This window comes from Gadus morhua, chromosome 13, assembly GCF_902167405.1.
Source record: "Gadus morhua chromosome 13, gadMor3.0, whole genome shotgun sequence".
Classification (NCBI taxonomy): Eukaryota; Metazoa; Chordata; class Actinopteri; order Gadiformes; family Gadidae; genus Gadus; species Gadus morhua.
Window position 1 is genome coordinate 650404 of NC_044060.1, and position 14233 is coordinate 664636.

The following is a 14233-nucleotide window of genomic DNA, read 5'->3' on the forward strand; positions in this document are numbered from 1 at the left end:
CTGCTTGTGAAAAAGATCATAATGAAACTGAGATTACGCTACAGAAACAAATGTAGTTTTACTAACTTTGACAGGAAGCGTATTATTGAGGCCCTTTACGTATCTGTTTTAGACTATGGTGACATAATTTATGGAAATGCATCTCACTGCCCTCCTTATATCACTGGGGACAATTATGGTACACACCACTTTACTCTGTATAGCAAGGTTGGCTGGCCAGCTTTTTCTGTGAAAAGAGATGGTCATTGCCTTCTTACCACGTATCTCCTCTCTCATTAGCTGGAATAGCAATACCCTCAGTACCCGCACCCAGAGGGGTACCATTAAAAGACTGAATCAGGGAAGACAGCCTTCTGTCATAAACCACCTTCCATTTGGAACGAGCTCCAAAAATACTTGAAGTTGTGTGCTTTTGTTTCACTGAGAGAATTGATTAACCTCATATCCTTTCCTACACTATTCTCCTATAGTGACTGTAATTGCTAATTTTTTTGTATCCAAAATTGATGCGGCTACATTGTATTTTTACTTTTCTTTATTGTATTATTTACTTTATTTTATAATTGATTTTTCACACATTGATTTTTCCCTCAATGTGTTTTCCGAGGATAAATAAACTAAAATCAAAAATCAAATCAGTTATCATGCATATTCTTTTTAATCAAAGTTAAAACTGACCTTACTTCTTTTTTATGAATAATATTATTTCACGGTATGTTTGGCCGGTGTTTACTCACTAAAGTTTGTAAATACCCCTGGGGGGAATGGCATTTAGGTCAATATTTTCAGTCAGTATGTACAAGGATCTTGTGATGAAAAGCAAACAGTCCCAATGAGTAAATGTAAGAATTCAGTTAGTGTGATTGTTTGTTTGCTTGTTTTGGTATGTTGAGAGATGCTATAAAAGGAGCAGTCCCAGTCCAGATAGAGAACACATTCTGAAGACATTGTATCCTTGCATCTAGCTGAATACCTGCAAAAAATGGCTTCCTTCAAGTTATCAGTGATTGCCTGTAAGTACTTGCTTGATTATTACTCTTACCTCCTCCGTTTATTGTGTCTAAAACAAACTGTAGTTCATAAGAAAACCATTCTTCAAAACATGATTTAAGACTCTCAGTGAGATAGTCTTGTGGCGAACACTCCTGATGTTGGAGAAACAAATGATTCTAGAAAATGCCATGGATCACAGCATTGTCTGTCTTTCTTTCCCTCTTTCTTCAAGTATTGGCCATTGGGCTTTACCTGGACACGGTCTGTGGTGAGTAGTCATACAATACATAATTACTATTTATTTATTTTATCCAAAGCAATTTGCAGTCAATTCAGAAACGTTGTATTTATAAGAAGACAGGGGTTAGGTTACTTGCTCAGGGTGTTTTTTATGGGGAAGCATGCTTGTATAAATATTTTTTATGAAAACATCACAATACTTATCCTCCTAATCTTTGGAATTGTGCTTTTGTTTTACAGCTGCTTCTATAACCTTGTAAGTGCAATTAATCTGATTATTTTCTCACCATAACTTAATTTAGTGAGTCAATTATCGGTTTGTTGGTTTTTTATTTCATTAATTCATTGCTAATGAATGGTATCGCTCTGTCTTTCCATTTCAGGGAAGAAGAAGCTGAGATAATAGTGAACAGGTAAGCATCCCTTTTCTCTTCTGAATCCCTCAACCTCTCCCTTCCATTAACGACCTCTCCTTTACTCAGTTCAATGGTATCTCTTCTTCCATTTACAGTACAATAACTGACCTTACAGAATCAACTTCTGCGATTCTAAGCAGGTAAACCTCCTCTCTCTCCTGAATAAATCACATTTCTATGGTTCAAATCTGCTACAAATGCATAACATTTTAAGCAGAAAGATCTAGATGCTTCTCCTTTTGTAGTCAATTGGTATCTTTCTTTTTTCTTAACAGTGACGCTGCGGTCGATTTGGAACAATTGATTGAGGAAATTAACAACACGTATGACTCCCCATGATCTCTCCACCATCTCACACTAATGCCTTGAAATCAGGCATCCTAATACTGAATTCATTGATTATTATGTAATTCATTGATCTATTTATCATTTTAAAACTTTTTTGATAAATTAACTACAAATCAATGGTATATATTTTCCCTACAGTGCAGCGATGAAAGAGCTTGATGCACAAATTGTTGAACTTCTAAACAGGTAACCATCCTCGATCTCCTGAATACCTCTAGCTCTCTCTCAATAACCTCTTCTTGACCCCTAGCCTTTGTCACAACCTGTCTCTGGGGTCTGAAGTGGACATGGGGAGAAAAGTGAAATTAATGTTTGATATGAAACTAACTTTAGCCTGTCCAGTTCGGTTATTCCTTGGTGATTATTGCATGTTTGTGGTACAAATGCAAAACATTTTAAGCAGAAAGATCTAGATGCTTCTCCATTTGTAGTCAATTGGTATATTATTTTTTCCTTTACAGTGACGCTGTGGTTGAATTGGAACAAAAGGATGCGGAATTTCTAAACAGGTACGAGTCCCCTTCCTCCTGAATCCCTCTGTCTCTCCACCATCTCTCACTGACACCTTGAAGAGTCAGTCCTTATAGTGAATTCCTCTGTTAGTATGTAATGAATTGGTCAATGAATCACTTTTTAACTTTAAACCACCTAACAAAAAATCAATGGTATCTCTTTTTGCTTTACAGTTCAGTGGTGACTGACGTTTATGATGCAGTTGCCAAACTTGTAAACAGGTACCCATCCTCTCTCTCCTTCATGCCTCTAGCTCTCTATTCCATTTGCGATCTCTCCTTGACTCTAGCCTTTCTCATGACCTGCCTAGAAGGTGTGGGTTACTGGCCTTAATTAACAGAGGTCAGAAGACCTCAACGCAATGGGGCCGTCGCACCTTGTTCAGTCAATTCCAGATGTTCATCGATTTATTCACTTTCTAACCAAAGTGGTTTGTTTTATACTTGACATTTATTCCATCAATTTACGACATTCTGTGAGAAAAATTTCAAATTAAGGTTAAATATGAAATGAACCTTACCGTGGCCAGTTCTGCTATTGCTTGCAGACTACTGTGGGTGCTACAAATGCATAACATTGCATGCAAATAGATTGAGATGCTTCTGCTTATGTACTCAATTGGTATCCTTCTCTTTCTCCTTCACAGTACAGCTATGGCTGAACTAGGAGAAGCACTCCAGGCAGTTCTGGAAAGGTATGCATCCCCTCTCTCCTGAATCCCTCTATTATCTCTCAATGACTCTAGCCTTATAGTCAGTACTAATAGTAGTTGTTGGTATTGATCATTAATGGTTGTATTAATCACTTTGTTAATACGTTTTCTCCATTAATTCAGTAGTTACAAATCAATGGTATGTCTTTTCTTTTACAGTCCAGATATGGAAAAGATTTCTACAGCATTGGAGAATATTCTGGAATCGTAAGTAACCATTCGCTCTCTTCAATGATCGAATCTAATCTAATTATCTAATTTAGTACAAACATTATCAATGAATCAGTATGTATGGAATTTGTGGTATCAAATCAATGGCGTCGCTTTTTTTCCTTTACAGGGACGATTTTGCTTCTCTACGTGTTGCATTGAAAGTGGCGTAAGATTCCCCTCTGCTCAATCCTTCTACCTCCGTCATATGCATCTCTATATTATCTCTCATTTAATACATTATATTATCTGGTCAACTTAAACAAAATACAATTCTATAGAAAGGCCATTGCCGTAAAACTGTACTATAGTACAATCCACTGTTGTACATGTCTTAATTAGTATACTTAAAGGGCTAAAACACAATGCCATTTTGGCACCTTAGCGCAGAACTACTGTATGACTTTAATGGTAGCTTACATTAAGAGGTAAAAATTTAATCTTACGAAGCGTCAACTTTCTCTTTCGTTTTTTCAGTTCTGACCAGGAGGAGAGTGCATTTGTCACCGAAGAAGACGCTGAATTGTAAGAAAACCCTTGATCGCTCATCTCTCTTGTTCCTCTGTTCAACCACTCATAATCTATCTATCTCTTCAAAAGACAAATTACAAATGAAATTTTACGACGTCAACAAGTTTACAATAACTATATGTTCTTCCTTTACAGATCTCCTTCTCTTAAGGGATTTGCACAGTGCTTGGAATCTTCTGCTCAGTAGTGGCTTTTGGTCCACTTCCTACAGAGGTAAACACACACACACACACACACGCACACACACACACACACACACACACACACACACACACACACACCCACTCTCAGGGATAATAACTAAAAACAAACATTAATTATTCAACATATTATTAATTGTGTTTGTGTGCCTTTCCAGGTGCACTCTCCTTGCTACCTCGGAACGCATCTTTCAAGCATCTCCACGGTGAACAGGAACCAAATGCTGTGATGTTCTTTTTCTCTTCTCAAGATAACTGAAAAGTGATCAACCTTAAAATAAAAACTTTCTTGCATTCAATTGTTGTGTATTTCGTGGAATTATTTTGTGAAACTTTATTGTAAATTGAATTCAGTATGTTTCTCTTGGTATATGGGTTGGAACAGGTCAACGCAAATATCTGCATAACTAGCAAGATAATTAAAGCTCTGCAGTGCCAGCTGTGATTAATGAGTAAACTTTATGCGCCAGAGACATGTGTACCATCTCTGCAAAAATATTTCTGCCGGGTACGAGATAGACCTATCAATCAAAACCATTTATCTAATATGAGGATGGATAAATACGTTGACCCTCCAGAGGAGAGGGGCAGAGGCATTTTCAATTTTCAGATATTGAAATAAGGTCTAAATTTTTATCTAAGGTCTAAATTCAGCTAAGGTTATAGGTTATATAAGTTACACAATGGTTTTCTATGTGGGTTAGCGGTTTGACTGTGTGTTTATATTTCAGCTTTAAATAATTGTCTCTATTTTTTGTCTGATACACACTTTCTGTCATGACTGTTGAACTATCCAACCATTTTCTTTTTTAAGTAAAGCACATTCTAGAGTGTTACTCTAGAACAGGGGTTAACAGATTTTTTTGGCTTGCTACTTTCAAAATGACCAGGTCAAAATTATCTACCTACATAAAGAAATGCTAAACATCTATTTATTTTTGTATACTGAGTACATGCTCTGAAGACTTGCACTAAATGGAGTCAGCCATGGTTGCTTAGTCCGGACAGTAGCTGCTGGTAGCTAGTCATGGTAATCAGTCATGGTGGAATGGTATTTACACTTAAATGTGACATATTATACCACCATGAGTGTGATTAGCTGTTACAAGCCGTTTTGAAAATCTTCCTTTTCTGACATCCCAAGTGGGCGTGTCCACCTAGATGTATGACAGATAGATGAGCAACGTTTGCTACAGTCCACTGGGTAGGCTGGTAGACTGATCTATCCAGGGTACATCTAGGTGGACACGCCCACTTGTGATGTCAGAAAAGGCAGATTTTCAAAACGGCTTGTAACAGCTAATCACACTCACACCTGTTGGTATAATATGTCACCTTTAATAATCTTCATGTAAGAAAAGGCTTACGAGCATAAATAAAGTACATAAAGTATAGCCAAATAATGAAGTCTAGAAGGTTGCGAATTTCCTCATCCTTTGTAAGTAAGTTCCAAAATTGTCCATGAGCCCTGGACTTAAGCTCAATATCAGCTTTAAGTCTCAAAATCTCATTCTCCACGGCAGACTTGTTCAGGTGAAACAGTGCTGCAAATGTAGTCTTGAAACCGTTTCTCAAAGTCTGACAGACAACTTTCGTCCATCCAACTTTGTCTAGTATAACATCTTGCCAAAGGACTACAGTTGAAAATGAGCCTGCTGGCTAACACTGGCACATTTAAGAAATGTTGATCAATGTGCACTGTCCTTTAAATAAATAAATAAAATGAAATCGATGATAGTTAAAAAAATATATAGGCTTACATATATATATACATATATATATATATTAGAGCTGTCAGTTAAACGCGTTATTAACGGCGTTAACGCAAACCAATTTTAACAGCGTTAAAAATTTTATCGCGCGATTAACCCAATTCTTTTTTTTTTTTGGGCTCAAAACAAAGAAGCAGTAGCCTGACTGCTATGTTCAAATGACATTTGTTCAAAGCAGTCGTTTAATTGCACTATAGGCTCTTTTTTTGTATCGTCCTGTTTTGATCAGTATATGCCAATGTTGTTATCAATAAAAAATAATTTGCACAAGGCAAGCCGATGCACTTCACCATGTTGATAAGAGAATTAAAATGAGAAGAATTATGGGACAAAGAAATCGAGGGATATTTAGCATAGAATTTTTTTTGCGATTAATCGCGAGTTAACTATGACATTAATGTGATTAAGCACGATTAAATATTTTAATCGCTTGACAGCTCTAATATATATAGATAACTCAACAAGCGTCTAAAATATTTAATAGCGATTAATCGCATTAATGTCATAGTTAACTCACGATTAATCGCACATTTCTTTCTAATATAATTATCCCTTGATTTCGTGCTGCCAGCCTTTTAGTGAGATCAGAGAGTGTTGAGAAGGACAGTAAGAAGAGAGACCCGCAGTGAATTCAACCCGGTCCACTTGGCATCGGGTAGGTGCATGACAGTGGTACTTCAATAACCCAGGCTTTTATTTGTTTCAATCACTCAACTTTCAAACAAAATTCTTGCTCAGCAAAGATGGGAAATAACCTTTATTATTTAAACCAGTATGAATATTCCTACCGTACGTAGGCCAATACACATTACCAGGCTACCGATTAACGCCTACACACACACACATACGATCGCAATCGACATATTGGGCACCCCTGCTCAAGAAAGATAAACAATATTAGGAAAAAAATATTAAAGTTTGGCAACACTTCAAAACGAGACAATATGATTCAAAAAAGTTAAATGCAAACTTTGTCAATATCAACTGCCATATCATGCACTCATAATGGTGACAATTATTTCGCTTTTCTGCTCAATTCAATGTGGCCGTATTTGTTCTATCCGCTGAAATGCAGCGTTCACATGTATTCAAAATGATTATTATGTCAAACACTTCTACAGTCTCTTCATTGTTGCAAGTCTTTCAAGGTCTGATGTGAATACTGTGGGAAGTCAGACAGAATGGAGCTCTTCATCTCCTCAAAGTCCGGCCACTGTTTGAGTTCAAAATGTATTTTATTTATTACTGTAGATTATATTAGCCTTTTCAAGCCCTTAAACCATGGAAAATTCCTAACAAATTATGCATTGTTGAGCCGAATATATCAAAAAATATATTGCACGCAAATAAATCGAAAATGGGTCTGGTCTTAAACACATCACAAAATCTTAGTCGAGGATACCCTTACTTTATACTAAAATGATACTCAACTCTGGACTATCCAGGTAAGTGTATACATATAATGGTTTTGCATTTATACTTGGTATGCTACAAGTGTACCTTTGCGTTTGTCAAACTGGAACAGGTTGACGGTTTGCCTGTACTGATTAGATGTATTAATGTTTACCTTATTCACTCTAGATGCTCAGGGAAAACGTATTTCCATTAGGCTGGCAGTTTAACATACCACAGAAAGCAAACAAACAGACACTTACAGAATGTACTCTGTCGAAAGAAAATATTGACCTAAAAGTCTTCGGGCCTTTCTGCAGGGGTGCTTCTATGGCTTCATGTCAGGCAGTACAAATCATAAAATAAATTCTATATCAAGCCTTTTGGCGAGCAGTTGTGATTGCATCAACATTAAAGGGGACCTATTATGCTTTTTCGACTTTTATGACCTATAAACGTTGTTATAATGATTCATAGTCATGTTTAACCATACTAAAGTGTCAAATAATGACGTACATGCATTTCGACGCATTCCCTGCTGACAGTCTGGGGTGGCTGTGCAGAGCGCTAAACACTCGAGACAACGATTGCTATTCACTTGTTCACATTTCCGGGAAACATCTACGTAGACGTACTCCTGCCACCCCCCCATATGCCGTTGACAGAGAAGGCTGAAAGCGCCCAGATGAGAGGAAGAGTTTCCCGAAAATCTACATCGTTTTTTTGTGTATGGTTAAACATGACTATCAATCATTATAACAACGTTTATAGGTCATAAAAGTCGAAAAGCATTATGGGTCCCCTTTAACTGAAAGTTAATTATCACATTATTAAGCAGGTAAAATATATTTGCTATAATATTTTAAAGCTTGTTTTTCAAAATTGCCTTTCAATATTTGAAAAGTCAATTATCTATGTATTAACAAGGTTCACACGGTAACAAGGGTGTTTCAAGGTAGATTCTACACATTAAAATCACTTTGTCAATGGTCTTTATTCTAATTCAAGGCTCAATGTCATGGGTATATAGTGGCCCCAGCAGAAGTCAAAACAAAAGACTATTCCACACACCAGGCTTACCATATCAAACATTGTAAATGTATAAATGTGTTTCAATTAAACAGCTCAGGTATCTCCCAAATTGTTTTATTTAAATGAATAATGTATAAAATGTGTACAGCAGGTGAAACCTGGTTTGAGATATTGAGCTGTCCTTTGATATATTGTCCTTTCAAAATATATTCATAATTAATTCATAATTCATAATTAATTGACAAGTTTTATAATGTATTTCAATTATTAAACTTTTAAGGCAAAAAATATTTGACTTGCTTGATAATGTAATAAATTACACATAATATAAATATGCATTACATTCTGCACTCAAAGTTCTTACAGGAGCAGCTCAGCAATTGTATTACATTACGTGCAGTTCTTACATATTGTTGTCAATATATCTTCAGTTCTTACATACCTTTTGAAAGATAGCATGAAACACCATTCAGGTATTTGAAAACAATGCATTAATGTGAACCCCATTAATGTTTTACAATAACAACAGTTTTCTTTACAAAGTATAATGTCAATATTTGACATTGTCTTTAACAGTTTTAATTACTTGAAGGAATCCATTCAGCAGTTATTCAGCTGGATATAAATACATTTAATAGTATTATTTGACTATGAGTTTGACTGGTGTTTGCTTAATGCAGTTGTTAATACCCCTGGGGGGACATTCTAAAGTCAATATTTTCAGTAAACATGTACAAGGATCTTGTGATGAAGAGCAAACAGTCCCAATGAGTAAATGAAAGAATTCAGTTAGTGTGATTGTTTGTTTTGGTATGTTGAGATGCTATAAAAGGAGCAGTCCCAGTCCAGATAGAGACCACATTGTGAAGACATTGTATCCTTGCATCCAGCTGAATACCTGCAAAAAATGGCTTCCTTCAAGTTATCAGTGATTGCCTGTAAGTACTTGCTTAATTAATCTAATATCATCTGTTTAATTTGTTTTAATGTTGATTTAAAACCGAACTGTAATCCGTAAGAAAAGCTTTCTTCTAGAGACACTCCACTGATGTTTGATGGTACACATTGATCATTTCTTTTTTTCTTTCATTCTTCAAGTTCTGGCTATTGGGCTTTATCTGGACACAGTATCTGGTGAGTAGTCGTACAACACACATATTCTGTACCTCGATTTAGCAGGTGCTTTTATTTTGCAGCAAATTCAAACATGTGATGAAAGAGCAGGTAGGCTTAGGCATCTTGCTCCAGGATGCCTAGAGTGGGACAGGCTGCGGTGGTTGGGGGTTGAACCTGCAGTGATGTACGGTCAGGTCAGGCAGGGTAGAGACCAAATGTCTCAAAATTACTTGGGAATACAATTTTTTGAAGGTTTAATTTGTTCAACATTGGCTGGACAGCATAATAACCTTTATGCATAGTTAAATGTTATGTGTTACCTTTATGCATAGTTAAATTAGTGGATATTCCCACCCAGCCTAGTCACTTGACTATCTTGCCCCCATATATTCCTTTTTATGGTGAATAATGCATGTATCAAGGATTTCAATGTAAACATCTGAATATCTGTCATCCTCCTCATCTATGAAACCTCTTTTTGTTACAGCTAAAGGAGTCAATTCTCTAGTTGAATCAATTCTAGCGAGGTAAGCATCTCCTGAAACCCTCTCTCTTTAAACTGCGGTGCCTCTCACTGGTTGTGACCCTGTAGTCAGTCCTAATAGTTCATTCATTAAAAGTAGGCTTGGGCGATTCGCAAACGATTAGGTCAGAATGAACGAATCCCGAAGGTGAACGACGAGAACTGATTCCCGAAACAATTGAACTTTTTTTACATAAAACAAAAATATTGTCACATAAATTAAAGATACAAAAGAAAAGAGCTTCAGAAATGTGCTGTTTCCGAGCACCGTCACCGTCTGAGATCTTCTGGTGTTTTAAAAGGCTCCATTTGAGGGCGTACCCCATAGACCATATGACTTAACAAACTGATTCCTGGAATAGAATAGTTTTGCCCATGCCTAATTAAAAGGGTTAGCAATTCACGGATCAGTTAACCACCAGTTGTTAATACATTAATGGTTGTATTACATATCAATGATATCGCTATTTTTTGCTTTCACAGTGATGATGCGGCAGAGATTGCTAAAGATCTTGATGATATTGAACAGAGGTAAGCATCACCTGTCTCCTGAATCACTCTATTTCTCTCTTCCGTGATCTACCTCTCACTGAATCAATAGCAAATCATTGATTAGTTTAATGATTCATTGATTCATTAATCCCCTTGTTAATTTTTTATTTAATGAAGTCCTTAACAAATCCCTTTTTCCTGTAAAGTGATTTGATGATGGCACTGGGACAAGCAATGAAGAAAGTTGAAAACAGGTAAGGATCCTCCCTCCTAATCTCGTGTATTCTACTCAGAAGGGATTATAGTAAGTGGATTCTTAAAGTGGCCGGTTAATACTCCATACCAACATTTTTTTCAAAAATAATGGCTGTTCAGACAGATGTTTTAGTTTTTTTTGTCCTATTGGAATAGATTGACTAGCACTGGTAGAGTTTGTGTCGGCTGTTGCACGCGCTGACGGATCACTAGCGTACTCAATGAGGACAAAGACGTGAGGCTACACCTAAGGCCCAGAGGGATTTTCTGGGGTTCAAAAAAGGTTATTTTTTACGGATTAATGGAACAGGACATTCACCTAAAGTCGGATTTGTAAGACTACCTCTCGACCGAACCCCTCCTTCGCGCCAGCACTCCCAGACTGGTCTGGAGAGTCAGTGCTAAAGCTAGCAGGCTAACCGTGTGTTTTGGGAGCGTGGCCTATGAGGGATGGCTGAGGCCAGGGGTCTGACGCTACATGCCCACTGCACCGTCAGTCAACGGACGTGGGAAGGCGTGGCTGACGGATGGGGGAGTAGTTTTTGCAGAGGCATCCGTCAGCCAATCAAATCGCTTCGCCGGGTTCTTCCCGCTTCTTCCTGCTTGTTGCGATGCAAGATGACCCGCTTTCCAGTATCGTCAGAGCCCGAGTCGCGTCACAGTGCTTAAATTTGCATACGCGATCTGATTGGATGACGGTTCTGTCGCTGCCGAAAAAGTTGGATCCACAATGCATTGCGCGTCCGTCCCCATTCAAAGTCAATGGGGATCAGTCAACGGACGGAGGTAGTGGGCACGAGGCGTGATATGTAGCCGAATAAAGATGGTTCCTCCATAGGGCCTAGCCTAGCTTTAATTGATTTAAAATAACTGGCATCTCTCTCTCTTTTCCCTGTACAGTGACGAAATGAAGGCACTAGGTGAAGCAATTAAGAAGCTTCAAAACAAGTAAGTATGCCCTCCCTGCTTTGTGGTTATTTGCTGGGTTTAAAAATACTTGACTAGTATGTTTATTGAAAAGAGATAATTCTTTGTGGATTCAGACCAGGACTTTTACATAAATCTTCCTCTCTCCTGAACCCATCCATCTCTCTCTTCCATTTTCAATCCCTCATTGACTTTTTGGAATCAGTCCTAAAAGTTGATTAAGTGATTAATTTAGTAATAACATTATTAATCAATCAGTTAATAATAATAATTCATAAATGATCATTGGTACGTCTCTTTGTCCTTAACAGTGAGGAGGGGGCTAAACTAATTGCATCAGCTCAAGCGATGTAAGTATTCTTTACCAAGTAATCTCCCAAAAAATATTAAGCAGACCTTCCTCTACTTAAGCTACCACTGCTGAAGCAATATGATCATAATCCTTGCGACTGCAAAGAAATTAGATGACTTTTATGGTAGCGTAAATCAAGAAGTATCAAGGAAATCTTAAAATTGTAAACTCTTTTTCATTCACAGATTGACAGATGAACTTAAAGTGTAAGAGTCCCCAGTCTCACTCCTTTCTTATCTATCATTCTATATTCTACCATTCATAATGTTTCTATCTCTGCAAGAACTACTGAGGAGATCTAATGAAACCATAAATGTATCTGTAATTATATCTTATCTTTACAGACCTCAAGTTGAAGCCATTACGAAGTGTATAAAAACAACTAATTAGATCCTAGAAGTCCACTTTCAACAGCGGAGCCCTAGAGGTAAACTAACACACAAACACACAAACACACACACACACACACACACACACACACACACACACACACACACACACACACACACACACACACACACATACGCACACACACACACACAATATATAAGAGATAATAACAAGCATTCGTTTTCAAACATAATTACTGATTGTTTGTTTGTTTTCTAGGCTTCGTCTCGACAACTATTTCCTGCCTCCTTCATATATTCACGTCTCCATGGTGACCAGAAACCATATGCTTTCATGTTCTTTCTCTTTTCTCAAGATAACAAAATAAAGACTTCCTTGCATTCATCTGCTGTGCCTTTTGTGGAATAATTTTTGACAACTTTATTGCATAGTTGTAAAATTAATTATGGTCCCTCATCTTCCTGTTTTTTGCGCTGCCTTGAAGCTAAGGCGCAGTCACACTAGCCTATGAGCTTCTCAATCTGAACCAATCAGAGAGCTAGGGAGGACTGCCAGGAACGCAGGCTGCCACATGCTGCAGGCTCTCATTGTCACATCTGCCTGTTTATTCCCCGGACAGGCCCTCTACTGGTCTGCCTCCCATCGGCCCATCGCCACTAATCACACCTCTGGTGGCGTTATCGAAACCATCGCCACTCTGACTGTTACCGAACCATCGCCTCTCTGACTATCAGCCCGTTATTGAGCCATCGCCTCTCTGACTATCAGCCCGTTACTGAACCATCGCCTCTCTGACTATCAGCACATAACCTATCCATCGCCTCTCTGACTATCAGCCCGTTATTGAGCCATCGCCTCTCTGACTATCAGCCCGTTACTGAACCATCGCCTCTCTGACTATCAGCCCGTTACTGAACCATCGCCTCTCTGACTATCAGCACATAACCAAACCATCGCCTCTCTGACTATCAGCCCGTTATTGAGCCATCGCCTCTCTGACTATCAGCACATAAGCAAACCATGGCCTCTCTGACTATCAGCCCGTTATTGAACCATCGCCTCTCTGACTATCAGCTTGTTATTGAGCCATCGCCTCTCTGACTATCAGCACATAAGCAAACCATGGCCTCTCTGACTATCAGCCCGTTATTGAACCATCGCCTCTCTGACTATCAGCTTGTTACTGAACCATCGCCTCTCTGACTATCAGCCCGTTACCGAACCATCGCCTCTCTGACTATCAGCCCGTTATTGAACCATCGCCTCTCTGACTATCAGCACATAACCAAACCATGGCCTCTCTGACTATCAGCCCGTTACTGGACCATCGCCTCTCTGACTATCAGCCCGTTACCGAACCATCGCCTCTCTGACTATCAGCCCGTTACTGGACCATCGCCTATCTGACTACTAGCTTGTTACTGGACCAAATGAAAGATGCTTCATTTGAAATGTTTAAAACCGTTAACCTGTAAATTGTTATTGAAATGACATTACAAATTACAAAATAAATTACATACATGATATTAATGAATCATAAAAATATCTTTCATTACCGAAAATAAATAACGAATTTATCAAATTATGTATTATTAGTTTATTGTAATGTTCTAACTTACCATTATCTCATGATTTGTCTGTAGGAACATCATTTGATTATTTAAATACATTCAATATCATAGAATACATCAAATACAATTCGGAGCTTTAATGTATTCTACTCCATTCCGGTTAAATCTAAAACTAAACATTGAACCTTTCCATATGTACTGTATAAGCCTAGAGACACTGAGCGGGGGGGGGGGGGGGGGGGGGGGGGGGGGGGGGGGGTAGAGTATATGTACTGTATAAGCCATGG

The 14233-nt window shown here is 38.0% G+C and overlaps 2 protein-coding genes across 2 annotated transcripts; both read left to right on the forward strand.

The window, feature by feature from the left end:
- The first annotated feature begins 870 nt into the window (after positions 1–870).
- On the forward strand, positions 871–4462 carry LOC115556796 (uncharacterized). The gene is made up of 15 exons (XM_030374115.1): positions 871–1013; positions 1226–1261; positions 1474–1489; positions 1617–1646; positions 1745–1789; positions 1925–1972; positions 2136–2183; positions 2459–2506; positions 2684–2731; positions 3157–3204; positions 3382–3429; positions 3563–3601; positions 3910–3957; positions 4099–4176; positions 4322–4462. Exons 1-14 carry the CDS (start codon positions 983–985, stop codon positions 4148–4150), a joined length of 585 nt encoding a protein of 194 aa, XP_030229975.1. The 5' UTR covers positions 871–982; the 3' UTR covers positions 4151–4176; positions 4322–4462.
- Positions 4463–9188: 4726 nt separating this feature from the next.
- On the forward strand, positions 9189–12759 carry LOC115556797 (uncharacterized). The gene is made up of 10 exons (XM_030374117.1): positions 9189–9297; positions 9458–9493; positions 9963–10002; positions 10482–10529; positions 10697–10744; positions 11646–11693; positions 11984–12022; positions 12210–12230; positions 12369–12451; positions 12634–12759. The coding sequence occupies exons 1-9, from the start codon at positions 9267–9269 to the stop codon at positions 12412–12414; spliced, it is 357 nt and encodes a 118-aa protein (XP_030229977.1). The 5' UTR covers positions 9189–9266; the 3' UTR covers positions 12415–12451; positions 12634–12759.
- Positions 12760–14233: the final 1474 nt, after the last annotated feature.